We start from the raw sequence: 15,392 nt of genomic DNA, 5'->3' as shown, positions 1-15,392 counted from the left end.
GTACCACTCCAGCGCCAGACAAAGCCTTTTCCAGCGGCGGAGCGGGGAGCGGTGCCCGGGCAGGATCCTGGCGGGCACCGCGGGGAGAAGGAGCCCGGCGGGCCCCGCACCGCCCTGCAAACAGCGCCCTTTGAGCGGGGAACCACTCCCGGCCGCTGGCCAGCCACCCTCAAACACCCCAACGCGGCTGCCAAAAGCCACCAGGACCCGGCGGGGCCCGCGGTGCCCCGGTCCCGGCGCGGGGGAGGAGGGAGAACGCCGGTCTCCCCCGGGCGGGCTCCCTCTGCCCCGCTACACACACCAGACCCCGCGGCCAGCGCCTTTTCGAAGGCAGGACCGCCACCTGCCAACCTTCCCCTGACCTCCGCTCTCGCTCACCTGGAACTCCAGCCCGTAAATCACCGGCGCGTCGTCCTCCATCGCGACCCCCCCAGCCCAGCCAAGCAGCCGCCGTCGCCTCCGATGCTTTCTGACCCTCGGCGCGGCCCGTCGTCAGCCGCTTCCGGGAGCTGCGCGCGCGCAGCCCCGCCCGGCCCGGCCCGGGCGCAGGCGCTGTGCGGGGGGAGCGGCGCTGGAGGCGGCGGCGGCGGCGTGGAGGTGACGGGACGGGACGGGACGGAACGGAGCGGAACGGAACGGAGCGGAGCGGAGCGGAGCGGTCCGGTCCGGTCCGGTCGCGCGGCCTGAGGGCCGTTCGGGTGGGCGGGTGCTCGCTGGGGCTGTGCCTGCAGGAGGCCGTGAGGGAGGCCGGGCCCGCCCCCGCCGCGGGGTGTCCGGGCCGGGGCTGCCGGGGCCCGCAAGCGGCGCTGCCGCCGCCGAGCGCCCCTCCTGCTTGGCCCGCCCGTGCTCGGCGGCTGCACTGGGGATAACCGTGAGCCCGCGCTTCGCTTTGCTGGAACGGGACCTAGCGGGTCTTTGCGACCAGGAAAGCAAATGTTGAGTCACTGGAACAGGCTGCCCGGGGAAGCTGGGGAGGTCCCAGAGCTGGGGGAGTTTAAGGCCAGATTGGATGGGGCTCCGAGCAGCTTGGTCTAGTGGGAGGTATCTCTGTCCATGGTAGGGGGTTTGGAATCAGATGATCTTGTAAGGTTTCCTTCCAAGCCAAACCGTTCTCTGATACCGTTTTATAATACTGTTTTGTGTGTGTTTAGTGGGAGGCATTTGGTCTTCAATCTCAATAGTTTTACGACTTGTAGAAAAGATAAAGAGAAAAAATTTTCAGAATTGATTCTGTGATTAGACATTAAATGGAAAATGTCAAAGGGAAGATGTGAAATAATGGAATCACTATTTTTTAAAGCAAGAATTTCACTATTTCTATGGTACTTAGGAGTTTTGCTGTGACACCTGAGCAATATACAAGTAATAAAACCAATTCTTGTTTTGGCGGGGGCTTTTCCTTTTTCAGTTACTATGGAGAATAATGAAAGCAATGCTAAGGATGCAAAGAGCACCTCAGGTGAAGATGACAGCAGAGACATAGCTCAGCAGAAAACTCAGGAAGAAATTCTCTTTCATGAGGAAACCATTGATCTTGGTGGAGATGAATTTGAGTCTGAAGGGAATGAAACTGTATCAGAGGATTCAAATAATTTTGTAGATAAACTTAATGAGCAAATGATGGAGAGTGTCATTATTTCAGATTCCCCAAACAATAGTGAAGATGACACAGGTGAACTTGGTTGTCTTCAGGAGATAGTAGACCAAATGGAAACTAAAGATAATCAAAAAACACAAACAGAAGTGGATAAAGAAGAGTTTTTAAGTAATGAGAGTGAAACTGAACATGAAGAAACTCCTAAAGACATTTCTGAGATTGGAACAGATGATCAGGCATCTTTGAAGGAAGACTCAATTCAGGAAGCAGTGAAGGAGGAACCAAAGTTGGGAAACAATGTTCCTGTTGAAACAAAACCAAATAATGTTGATGAGAGCACACCTGAGGACCAAACGTTGTCACCCAGTACTACTAAACCACCTTCTGAGGCGGAGCCCATTCCTGTGTGCACCATCTTCAGCCAAGCAAACAATGCTAGTTCCCAACCACAGTTGTTCCTGCCTGATGGTTTTGAGCCTCAGATGGTGAAATCTCCCAGTTTTAGTAGTATAATAGAGACTCCAGTGAAGTATAATCCACAGGTGGTTCAACCAAGTCCTAGTCTAAGCAAGTTCTTTGGTGACACTGTTAACACTAATACTTTAGCTTCTGATTTTTTTGATTCATTTACGACATCCAGTTTTATTTCTGTTAGTAATCCCAATGCAAGCTCTTCAGTTCCAGAACAAATGTCCTCTCTTTCTAATGGTGGAGATGGTTCTTCATCCAACCCTACTTTCCCTGTGCAAAATGGGAGACCTGAAGCAGGTGGTCCCCCATCCTCTGTAGAAATAACTCAATCCCCCAAGCCATTCTCACAAATCCAAGCTGTTTTTGCTGGGAGTGATGACCCGTTTGCCACAGCCTTAAATATGAGTGAACTAGATAGAAGAAATGATGCTTGGATTCCTAGTGAGGAGACAAGAAAAGTTCTCATTTCAGTTGCCACACAACAATACAGCGCCGTGTTCATAGACAAGGAGAATCTCACCATGCCTGGATTAAAATTCGATAATATCCAGGTAAGAGTCTATTACTGTATCTTCCTCTGTGATTATATTTTAGAAATACTGCAGAAGATCTGTCCAATAATTTGTGTGTCATAGTACTTCATATTGTTGCGGATGGTCACCTTGTGTGTATTACTTCAGTCCTAGTTAGAAAATGCAGTATCACTGCTGCCTTGTACAGGAAGAGGCTAAAACCAGATCTCATTTATTCATAGTGACGTTTGTTTGCTGCATTGAAAACCAGTGTTGACAGTTTCTGTAGAAGCCAAAGCTGTTTGTATTTTAAGTACTTTATTTCTGGTCCTCTGTTTTAGTAAGATAATACTCACATTTGGAATATATACACACCTTCGAAGCTCTGCTGCAGAGGCTAAGAGCAGACAGCTTTGTCGAGTTCCCTGTTGTGATCAAGTGGGAAATGATTGCACTCATGTTCACAGTGGTCTCAATAATGTTAACATGGACCGAAATGGCATCATTTCTGTCTTCCCTGAGTAATGGAAAGGTACAACCTCTGAGAAAGATTGAGTGTTGCAGCAAGCTGCTGGGAAGGGATAACCCCAAAATTAAAAGAAAAAGACTAGAGGAGATCACAAACCAAACAACATGGTAGTGAAAAGTAATTTTTTGTCATCTCTCAATTTCATGTTTTGTCATCTATCAATTTCTAACTGGTGAGAAGGCATAAAGCATTTTTTTCAGTATTCGGGAAATTTTACTCACATGTATTCAGGATTTCTCATGAAGTAGTTTTATCCTGGCTGCTCAGCCAGGCTAACCATCATGATGTTTTGTTTTTTTTCTTGAAACAGGCTAATCCTACTGTTTGATATCTATGCTTCTGGATAATAGAATTGTTGTGTAGATAGATGGTGTTGAGAGTTTGGATGCTTTAATCCTTAATTATGCATAACAAAGACGATCAATCAATAGTCAAATACAAGTAGAGAGCAGTCTGCAGTAGCTTCCCAGTCTGCAGGAGCTATCAGAAGAGGTTCTGGAGTGAATCAGGTCCAGAGTTATAGATGAATTATCTGAAAAATCTTGAGTTTCTGCCGCAAGCAATAAATACCAGTTTAGACATATGCCACACTGCTGCTGCTTCTTGGGTTTGCTTTGTCTTAAAACATTAGTTTGTTATCACACAGCCAAATAATAAGTGTGAAAGAAAACATTGTAACAGGAAGCTATTCCTCCTCCAGTTGTACCCAAAATATCCCTTAGACCTTGATGAGTTACTCCAGTGTGTACTCTTTCTCTCCTGACAGCTAATCGGTTAGACAGATGGAGTGATCCCTTCTGCAGTCTCCAGGGATGATGGTCTCCTTTTTGCAAGCTTCCTTTTTTACAACAGTTCTCTTTTACCTTCCTCAGCACAGTCAGGGATTAAAGGCTTGTTTCTGCTGATGATTGCCTAAATCTGGGCATGTGCAAATATGCAGATCTACCATTTAGTACACAATGGAAGGGAAGATGTTTGAGAATGTCCGTGTGATGTATTTTTATGAAAGACCTGATGTAAAATCATCAATGGGATTAAAGGAAATCCTAATGCTTTTTTCATTGTTTAAGATTTATAAGAGTTTTCTGGACATGTCCACAGGGACAAGTTCTGAAGTGCTTTATGTTTAGAAAACTTTCCTCACTTTCATTTACTGCTTTTTCGGGGCCTGAGTGCATGCCTTGACTGATTTGACATCCCTTAGATTGGTATCATTGTTCCATAGTATTGCAAATTGTGTATTTAACTGTAACTGTAATTGTAGAGTGCTTGAAGTGTCAACTGAAACATTGTGGGAGGTATATTTTTGATGTCAAAGTAGCTTCCAACAAGGGCGTTACAGCTTTGGTATGAATAGTTTGCTAATGCTGAATGCTAATGCAAGATGTTAAACCTAGCTACATGCAGTGGACAGGTAAGTTGGTTGAAAAATGCATTTGCAGTGAGTGAACTCTAATTATGCTTCAGGGAAGGACTGAAATTTCACATCATATGTATTGACGAACTTGGGACTTAATTTTTTGCCCTGTTTGCTCAGGAAGTATATTGTAGGAAAAGTCTTATGTCAATAAATCACACCAAGAAAAATACTGAATTACTTTTATTTCAGCTGCATGCTACTTTTTGACAGCCGTTTAAAAAATATTGTTTCTTAAGCTTACGTTGGGTTGTGTGTGGTAAAGATTGTCCCTAGCAGTGTTCTCAAAGTGTCAGAACAAATCTGAGTGCTGCTTTTTATGCTCTTTCCATTATGTCTTTTTGTCATGAATTGCTCTCTTCTGTCATTGTCCTTTGTTTCATTACGTTCATTTTTACTGTTTCCTACACCAAAGGACTGTTGGATCCAAAGTACTGTCGGGGGGATTTAAAAATTCTTCTGTGTTTATGTCATTCTGCACACACTGTCTTTTCTTAATTCTTTGGGCTCTTCTGTCAGGTAGATCTGTTGTTTATTCATAGGGTAAGTGACATCATTAGAGGTAAAAAATTTCCATGTAGTGAAACAGTAGTTGTCATTCCTTAAGAAACTAGACAGAAAACACAAATATATTTCCCATCACTGTCCTTGGAGAAAGTTGAAACATTTAATGTCAATTGTCTTTGTCGTAGCTAGGCTCTGCTGTTTATATGCAGTTTGCTCTCTTTTTAGGCAAACAGCTACGGAGCTCAGATAGCCCAGTTTCTCTGACTGATGCCTGCAGCTAGTTCTTTTGAAATTTAAAACACTTGTTGAAGGATTGCTGTTTACTTTGGTTTATGATCTCTCAAAGTTTATTTTCTGTGGATCTTTAAGGCCAACTTACTGTGTGCATGTTTATTTTTGATCAATAGATTGCACCTTTCAATGTTAACATACATTACAAAAACCTGTAAAACTTCCTGGCTTTTATAAGATCTTTGAGGAATGTTTTATAAGATCTGTGAATGACAATAGTATAAAAAGCAAGTAAATCTGAATGTGTCAATGCTAACTGAAACCTATACATGGAAGAAAAAATATAGCAAATTATGTGGAGTACATGTAGAAGTTTTCATTCCAATGCTGTATGTACATGTGCAGTTATGTTTATTATACATGTAACATACTGGAAAATTAGTATTTTTCTAGAGGAAATAACTCTTTTGCTCAGTTTTAATTCTACATTTTATTTTGCTGAAATAATGTTTTAAATAATCTCATTTTCTTTTTCTTTTCCATGAACACCAAGGGAGATGCAGTCAAAGACCTAATGCTTCGCTTCTTGGGGGAGCAGGCTGCTGTGAAGAGACAAGTTTTAAATGCCAACTCTGTAGAGCAGTCATTTGTAGGCTTGAAACAGCTAATTGTAAGTAACAATCATCAGATTATATATATTTAATACTGTGTTTCTCTCAAGATAATTGAGAGTTACTGACTGAGGAGAAACTGGGAAAAAAATCTGTGTATTAGTCTATTCCTGACCCTTCAATAGTACTAGCCAAACTGCAATAGTCTTTAATGGGAGTGACACTGGGGTTTAACCATTTGGGTTTAAATCACATAGTAAACATGTTTTTACTTGCAAAAGTTACAAAAAAATATTTTAAGTGACTGTGAGTTTTTATGTAATACAAATGGTTGCAAAAACAGATTTAAATAAGGTTTTTGTTTACATGTGTATGTACTTATGTTTTCACCTAAGTGTTTTACAAAAAGACATTAAAAGTTGTAAATGACAAGCCAGACTGGTATGATAATTTCAACTGCCTGATTTTTTACTTCAGTGCAGAAAACTAAAGCAAATTACTTCCAGAGGAAAGCTTAACTTAATTCTTTCATTAATGTAAATATTTCTGTTCTGAAAATAGTTGTGTCTAGCTGCCATGTAAACCTTGCCTTGTTCCTTTAACCATCGTGCTCCTGTGTGAAATTCATTACTATTACATGACTGAGCCTTAGTTAATCTGATGACGTAACAAGATGTTTGGATTCTGAAAAATGGATGAAAAATTACTGAGGAAAAGTAGTGAGGAATTATAAGGACAGGCTGTATTTAGTATTTAACATATTTTAATTTATTTTCTTACTTTACATGTAAAGCTCCAAAAGAGATGACTTTTTTGTCATGTTAGGAATAGTCTAGCGGGTCTCAGCAAACACTGGTAAGGGAATTCAGAGGTAATTTTAGAAACTTAACATAAAAAAACAGATTGTGATCTCCACCCCAGACACATGTTTTTCTGTTTATCTCGATGTTTTACTTGACTTGAGAGGGGAAAATAATGTTATGCAAAAGTCTTGCACCCACCAGTGTCTTAAGTAGGAAAAGATTTTTTTTCCACACTTTCCATCTTCTAGAAGAGAATTTTTGATGTGTGGGAAATGCCTTTCTGTTTAGCAGAATCTAGAAGAGAATTTTTGATGTGTGGGAAATGCCTTTCTGTTTAGCCTGGTGGTGGTGTCTGTGCAAGATATTCTTCTGTGGTGCAGACCATCTTGTCTTAATTACAATGCTGCTGTTGATACTGTTTTTGCTTTGAGCCTGCTCTTAAGCATCAGAAGAGTAGTGTTAAAGCTTTTAGACCCAAGGCAGTGGAGCTAGGAGGCAGTCTGCAGCTGTAGGATATTTTGTTACTTCTTGCACTTACAGTTACTTAGGTTACTTATGATTTTGGTTTTTTTTTTTTAATTGCCTTATTTAGAAAGATGGATTTTTTTTATAAAATTGAAACCATTTGGATAGAAGGTAGAATGTTCTTTGTTTTTCAAGGCTTTCAGTCGTTAGCTGTTGGTTGGTTTTGAGTATGCAAAATAACTTTCTCAGTTTAATTTGTAGAACTAGTTTCATTTTATGATGAGAATTAGTTGGTCTTTTTTTCTTCCTTTGCAAACATTGCATTTCTTCTTAAAGTCTAAATGCGGAAAATTTATTTCTGATTGACTATAGTCCTTAACGTTAAAGGGACATCAGACTTAAAAACATTAAAATCCTATGCTAGATGATATTAGCTAAAAATATATATGCTTTTTGCATACGTAATAGGCCAGAATGACATATAATAACTACTCTGTTACTAGTCACAAATTTTACTTTGTTTACGAGAGAATTTGTGACCAAATATGTTCAGCGAATAAATCTTATAATGCAAAGGACAACTTGCAGGCAATATTTATATTAAGATTTAGTTAAAAACTAGTGAATATTGGGAATATTGCTGAGCAGTTTCCATAAAGATTTTTTTTCTTAACTCTTTATTTGGTATTCTTTTGTACTACACATGAACATGAAATTTTGTGTCACCCAATTCAATCCCTTGCAGCAACTTAGAGGAATATATTTTGAATGCATTTGCAGTGCAGAAGAGAAATGCTTAGAATTAGGATAAATTTCACCTTCAGACTGATATATATTATTTAGATGTTTACATGTGAGTTGTTGTCTGAATTCTTAAGTCTATGGAGACCTAATAGTACAGTCCCTTATCACAAGCTCAATTTAGATGGCTGTCCATCTAAAAGTCCCAACAATTACCACACGCTGTAGGAAGACACTAGTGATAGCTGAAACCAAAAGTGAATGTTTAGTCCTGTTATGAAGAAATTTGTAGGATAAAATTCTCAGATGAACTTGGGCAAATGCCAATGGGGACAAAAAAAACCCCAACAACAACAACAAACAACAATAACAACAACATTGTATTATGGGGACAAAAAAACCCCCAACAAGAACAACAAACAACAATAACAACAACAACAAAAAGTAAAAGAAAAAAAGAAAAAAAAACCCCTGTGTGCCTGTCTACTTCAGAGGAAACTGCTTCCTTAGTGTCTATTTACTATTTTAATCCTGCATGGATGGAAAAATATGCTCACCAGTATACGAAATTTTCAAACCACACGTCTTCAGCTGCAATTCTGAAGCTTTTCTATTCTACCATATGATTAATTCTGTTAGCTTATTTGGCTGTTTTAATAAACACAAATATACTGCTTCTACTTTCAAAGGTTATTCCAGAAGCTCATTCCTTTGGTTGTTAATCAAAGGCATTCCAATCAGTTCTTCCTCAAAATCTTTCTTCTAATCAAAGCTAAAGTTGTTTACAGTAATTTAAGTGTTTTGGTCTTATGTTGCTTTTTAAGTATGTTTTTTATGTTTCTTTTCCTTAATATTTGCTTCTTCTCCCCTACTTTGTATGAGCAGACAGCCATGGCATTTCCAGATTTTCTTTTTAAGGGAAGAAATAACCCTTCTCTAATCATCGTGGATGCCTTCATAATCATCTTTGGAGCTCTTCTCAGACTCTCTCCCAATTGAAGCTAACATCTTTTTGTTATCACTGCTCAGAACTCATTGTAAATGGCACGCCTTGCCTTGTGCTTTACCTTTTCTATTGTTCTGATATTGTAACTCATCTGGTCCCTGTTTAGTGATGTTGTCCTTACATATTGGCAGTAGCGCTTCCTAGGTTACATCTCAAGTGAAGATACCACATCTTTTAACCAGGGTTACAACAGAATACCTTATATTGGACTGTTTCCAGTGTGCATTCTCGAGTAGTACCTTCTCACATTCCTGTAAAAGTTCCAGTAAAAAGCATTTAAGTAAAAGCACTTCTGTGAGTAAGATGCAGTTAGTGCTTGCAGCAAAGAATGTTGGAGACTGATGTCCTTTTGGGGGGATCATAATGCAGTCTGCAAAAGCTTCCTCAAGTACAACTAATCGTTGGAAAACAAAATTTATCAAGAAGTTAGTAAGCTGAACTTCCAAAGATGCGCCTTTTATGATGAGATCACCAGCATGTCTAAGATGAATAGTTTTTCACCAGGAACTGAACTCAAGTTGTTAAACTTGGTTAACAAAATTGTTCAGCATCGACTTGGTCTCTAGATGATTTGAATGAAATTTTTGCCAGTAAGCCAAAGATGGTTTATTGAACAACTGTACTTCCACATTTTCAGTTTCTTCTATGGAATAAGCAGCAGTGAATTGGAAATGCTGTACTGGAAGCAAAACAGTGTGGAGGTGGTGTAGGTGAATTAGTTTTACAACTTTAGGGCTTTAAAGAGATAAGGGGCTGCTGGAGCAGTTCTGCACAATAATTCTATAATAATTTGTGAATAGAGTTATATATCTGTACTGGATAAGTTTTTATCTTTTTAACTGAAAAAGAAAATCTGGATTTTCAGTTTCTAAAAAGTTTTATCAATCTGGCATAGGAACATGCATTTACTCTAGAGCAAATAAATGTAAGCAAGTTCTCGTCACAGTGTTGCTTTGTTTTACAGCCACGAATACAAGGTGCAAGCTGCAATTATTGTTCTTGTTATGGAAATGTTTTAGACTGTTTTTTTACCCTCATTTGAACAAACAGCACAATCTTGCTTACCAGAGGCCCTTCCAATGTTTGGAGTTGTAAGGTGCCTGCAGCCAGAGGAATTCAGTCTTTTAGAGTTATCATACTTACAAAAAGACTGCTGTATCTTGCCACTTTAAATATGTAATGCTTCCTGTAAATATGGAATAATATCCTCAAGCCACTAGACCAAGAAAGGGTTACTAGCTACATTTTCTAAACTGATGTGTAAATGCTCTACCAATGTAATTTACAGGGGAGAAGCATGTCATAGCTAGTGGAGGAGGACATTTTAATCACTTTAATGGTGTTACAATGTAGAGTTAATGACTCCCTTTGAGTCTATTTTTTAAAAGTCATATATTGTTACTTTTGAACATGAGTAATGTGTGCTTTTGCATATATTTTCAAATATAACAAACCTGGATACAGTGGTATAACATACATCGTCACTGTAATGAGTTATAAATTATCCTTATAAATAGGGGAGGGGATTGTTCTTTTGTTTCTAAAGCAGTGAGCAATTTCCTACCTTTTTAGAGCTTATTTGAGAGAAGGTGGGAGTAGCACAAACTGTAAATATGTGCTTTTGGGAAGAGGTTGCATTTCTGTACTAAGAAGCAACTATTTATTGGAGAAAATTTCAGTGGTTTTCCTGAGAGACTGAATAATGTTATAAATTGTGTATCAGAGGAGTTCCCTTTTCATCGTTGAACACATTTTCTGTAGATTTCCAATCTGTGTACCTCTCTTTGCTTGACAGAAGAATTACGTTTGAAATTTGTTTTACTATGCAGTAAACCATCCCCAAGATTCTGTGTTTTTTTGAAGAACAGAGAAGTTCTGCAAGGACTGATGCATTGTCTGGTGGGTGGCTGATATGCTTGGCTTAGCTTTGATGTGTATATAGCAGTTGGTACTGAGATGGTTTGGATTTTTTATTTTTGGTTATATATATGGATTGTTTTAAAAATCCTTTCTCTAGATAAACATCTAGTCTAACAGTGTTTAAAAAGTACTGAAATCATGCTGGCTGGTGACTTTCATTAAAAGAACAACAGCTCCATTCTTTTGGGGGGAGTGGAAGGATGATACTGACATTATGTGGAGAGTAGTTCTCTTCTTACAGGCTGCTGCTGTGTTAGTGAACTGTTTAGCAATAATATTTGTCTGACAGTATTTTTTCTTAGAGAATTTTTCACACAATTACAGCTGGACAACCATACCCTGATCATCACAGAATAATTATTTTTGTCTTGGAGAAGGTTTTCAGTATTTTTTTATGCTGTATCTGAAGCTGTAGTGTCTGTATTTGCTTTGGATCTCTACTTACAACTTATAAACAAAATTCATATATAAGGAACCTGGATTTTCAGAACTGTGTGATTGTAGACCATAGGAAGCACAAAAGTGACCTGCAAGGTTTTCAGGGATGTTTGAAATGGATAAAGATTTCTGGCAACTCTTAAGTCTGGTACAATTTGCCTGAGACAATAATTTGTCCAGTTAATGTCAAATTAGAGTTGTACTGCCAGTAGTCTTCTATTAAGCTTCCAGAGAGAATTATGCTTCATGATGAGCAGGTAGCTCTCATTTTGAAATTATTTCAAATATTCATCTTCGAACAAAGACTGTTTTCACAGTAATTGTCAGACTTGCTTCTCTTGGCTGTCTTGTTCAATAAAGTATTTTTTGTCCATGCCTAAAATAGAATTTAAAAGATTGTAGCAACTGAGTTGGTCATAAATGATCCATTATTATTTTTTTTAATCCTAATTCTCATTTGGAAAGACAAGTTGAGTAGTCCTAGTTTAGCAGTTTTTTAGTTTTTGTGTTTGCTCCTGTTCTAAGGATAATAAGAATGTAGTTTGTCTCTCCAGAAGAGGAATGAATTTCAGGTAATTTGTGTCAGTATCTTTCAGCTTTTCTGAGTTGATACAGGTAGATGTTGAAGGATCTAATAATGCATTATCAATTCCTGCTCTTCCGTAAGAAAGTAGATGGCTCAGAGTCTGCCATGCTGTTTCATGGTCTTGCTCTCAGGCAACTTTTACATTTCCAGTGGAACTCAACTTTATCTGGCATCTGATGCAGAAAGAGATGAGGTGGGTAGTGCGTGGTGATCTCTGTAGGGGCCTGTTTGCAGCCTGTGTGGCTGCAAAATGGAGGCCAGAAAATAGGAAAACTCCAGTTGTTACTGCTGTTTTTTCAGTGTGACTGCTGTATCAACATGTTTTCTAAAACATTAGAGAAAAATTAATAAAACACCAATTCAAGATTAGTTTCTGGACTTTGCAAACACCAATATAAATCTATTTTATTCCTTCACATTTCATCAGACAACATAATTATTTTATATTACAGTCATATTTTTTAATGCATTAAGAAACTATTTGAAAAAAATACTACTTTCAGGAATAACATATATTTAGTTTACAATGACCTGCTGGATACATGTCTCTTTAAAAACTCTAACAGCTTAAAACCTGTGAAGCATTAATCTGTGTTTTAAGTTTTTGTGTTGTTGCATCAGACTATACAAGGCAGAAACATTATTGGGATATTTCTGTTGAAAAACTGATTGACAGTGTGAGCCTACAGTTTAATTTGTCTATCTAGGAGTGTTTTTGTTCTATGAATAAAAAAAATTTAGGAGTATTTTGAAATTAGTAATTCAGTGGAAATTCAAATGTTTACATTTTGTAGGTGAAACAGTTGTTATTGTTCTGAATTTATCATTTTTGCATTGTATTCTTCCTCGTTCTTTGTTTTTGATTAATAGGAATTTTGTATCCTGGACAATGCTAAAAGTTTATTTTCATGAAGTGAACTGTACTAGGGGTTATAATCTGAGATACTGAAGTCAGTGAGATAAGAATGGGCATTGAATACTTTATGGCCGTAGAGTAACTTTGATATTAGTGATAATACATGGCTGGCAATTTTTTTCTCTTTTTTTTTTTTAGGAGAAAAAGTTGTGAATATTATAGTATATTCATTTGTATAATCAAACATGATATAGCTTTAAGTTTAGAATTCCATGTGGTATTGTATATTCTTTTGTTTTAGTGACCTGGTGATATTAATACCTGATTTCCCTTTTTGCCTAATTAGACATGCTGCTTTGACAAATGACATTCTGTTTCTCACTAGCCCGCTCTCCTGACCTTGTCATTATTAGTGATGGGTACATGTCGCTGCTGCAGGCAAAATCAGCAGTTGTACGTTTTAGGGACTTGATGATTTTGCTACTTACTCTTTTCTTCTTCGCAGAGCAGTAAAAACTGGAGGGCAGCAGTTGACTTGTGTGGGCGGCTTCTAACTGCACATGGTCAAGGCTATAAAAAAAGTGGACTACCTGCTAGTCATACAACAGATTCTTTACAGGTATGTTTAAATATGCCTTTGTCACTTTTTTACCAACAATATTCATAGTGGCTTTTTTTTTTAACATGATCAAACTCCTTTTCCTAATTGTAACATAGAAACTAAGGTTATTTAAGTATTTTAGCAAGACACTTTCTCTTTGCTTATGTAAAGTAGGCCTTCATTTAAAACAAACTTAGTTTTTTTAAGGAAAATCCAGTCTTGATCTATGTTTTTAAAGGTTTTTACACTAGTAAAATGGAATATGTTTTGCTGTTTTGAAAGGCTCACTCTGCTAAAGTTCATGGAACTATCTAGATTGTGAACTTTATAGTAAGATTCCACATGTTAGAAATATGTTTCATGTTGCTTAGAAGATAAGAGTCCAAATTAATAAAATATTGCAAATGATTCAGATGTGGCCAGGTGAGAACTCATGTTTTTGATCCTAGTGATTATAAAGCTCATGGCATTTCACCAAAAGATTTTAAGGATACCCTAAAGTTGGAAAAGCAGTTAAAATACCAGATTGATAATTCGTACATGCTAACTCATTTCAAGGAGAGATGTTCTAATTTTGAGGTTGGCTAGTTTTTAAACTTTGTCTTCAAAATCTTGAAGAAATCTTGTCTATCTTTACAAACAATTAAACATTGGTCCTCTGAGCTTTGTTATAATGATTTGATGAAAAGTACTGTGTAAAAGAGCAGGTAAATATAAATCCTAATTCTTTTCAGCAACAGAGAAACTCTTGACTCAGCTTTTATCAGGAAAAGTTGAAAAGTTGAAATTGTATTGGGTGTGGCTTTTGATTGAAGCTACTAACAACCTCGTCTTTCCATTCTGTTATATGTATCAATTTTTAGCTGTGGTTTGTGAGACTAGCACTGCTGGTAAAACTGGATCTGTTCCAAAATGCAGAAATGGAATTTGAACCATTTGGAAATTTAGACCAGCCTGATCTTTATTATGAATATTATCCTAACGTATACCCTGGACGTAAAGGTAAAACACTTCATTTATGAAATGCTTTTTTTTTTTTTCCCTTTTTAACAGTCATTGTAAAATACTGGTTGGATCAGGGGGTGTTTAAGGCTAAAGCATTGGAGAGCTATGGATTATGTTGGTTTTGGGTTGGTTTTTTTTCCTCAAAAGAACATGATTGATTAGTACATTAAAGTATTGCTCGCATTATGGAGGTAGCATTGAGTAACAACAGGTAGAGCAATATAGTTAGGCAGGGTATTTAATGATACTGCTACAGAGGAATGTTTTTAACAAATAAATATAATATTTTAGTTCTATGATACTGAAATTAAAAACTACCAAACTTGAATAGTTCATTTTACACAAAACCAGGCCTGAAAGATGATGAGAGAGTTTGTGGAAACAAGACTCTATAAGCTTTTTTCTCTTCAGTTCATCCAGGTAGTATCACTATGCTATTTTTAATACTTGTACGCTCATATGGTACTGCAGGTATTTCCTGGTTTCTGGGATTAAAAGAAAAAAAATCGAAATTTAGAAGTAAGCTAATAATTTTCCTTAATTGAAACATGATTAAATGTAATATTATTTGCTAAATAATTAAAAGTAAGTAAAAATCAGAGATTTACTATGTATCTTATTATTGAAGAGAACAAAAACTAACACCAGTTTCAATTCTTTTTAAGCAGTTTGTCTCAAGTTACAAATGCACTACTTCCCACTGCTCCAAATAGCCCATAGGTTAACCACATAGTTCCACTACTCAGGATATTCTAGCTCTCCAGAAGTCTGGGTTTGAAAAATTGCTAATTGTAAAATACTGGTTGGATCAGGGGGTGTTTAAGGCTAAAGCATTGGAGAGCTATGGATTATGTTGGTTTTGGGTTGGTTTTTTTTCCTCAAAAGAACATGATTGATTAGTACATTAAAGTATTGCTCGCATTATGGAGGTAGCATTAAGTAACAACAGGTAGAGCAATATAGTTAGGCAGGGTATTTAATGATACTGCTACAGAGGAATGTTTTTAACAAATAAATATAATATTTTAGTTCTATGATACTGAAATTAAAAACTACCAAACTTGAATAGTTCATTTTACACAAAACCAGGCCTGAA

General features: G+C 37.7%; 2 protein-coding genes across 4 annotated transcripts in view; one reads left to right on the top strand and one right to left on the bottom strand.

Annotated features, from left to right (window-relative positions):
* Positions 1–486, bottom strand: part of EIPR1 (EARP complex and GARP complex interacting protein 1) — a 74,712-nt gene extending 74,226 nt beyond the window's left edge. For 2 of the 3 annotated variants that reach the window (XR_005955999.1, XM_041477918.1), the window contains exon 1: positions 379–486. Coding sequence is in view for 1 of the 3 variants with exons in the window: in XM_041477918.1 (XP_041333852.1) it covers positions 379–420 (42 nt within the window). In the remaining 2 variants the exon portion in view is untranslated. The remainder of the gene's footprint in view (positions 1–378) is intronic. The other variant, XM_041477919.1, reaches the window with a different exon arrangement.
* A 59-nt stretch (positions 487–545) lies between these two features.
* Positions 546–15,392, top strand: part of TRAPPC12 (trafficking protein particle complex subunit 12) — a 52,293-nt gene continuing 37,446 nt past the window's right edge. The window contains exons 1-5 of the mRNA XM_041477891.1: positions 546–597; positions 1,409–2,619; positions 5,818–5,934; positions 13,196–13,309; positions 14,155–14,293. Coding sequence (XP_041333825.1) covers positions 1,414–2,619; positions 5,818–5,934; positions 13,196–13,309; positions 14,155–14,293 — 1,576 coding nt within the window. The 5' untranslated portion in view covers positions 546–597; positions 1,409–1,413. The remainder of the gene's footprint in view (positions 598–1,408; positions 2,620–5,817; positions 5,935–13,195; positions 13,310–14,154; positions 14,294–15,392) is intronic.

This window comes from Pyrgilauda ruficollis, unplaced genomic scaffold (genome assembly GCF_017590135.1).
Source record: "Pyrgilauda ruficollis isolate IOZ18807 unplaced genomic scaffold, ASM1759013v1 scaffold42, whole genome shotgun sequence".
Taxonomy (NCBI): Eukaryota; Metazoa; Chordata; class Aves; order Passeriformes; family Passeridae; genus Pyrgilauda; species Pyrgilauda ruficollis.
This window is presented reverse-complemented; position numbering and strand designations above follow the sequence as displayed.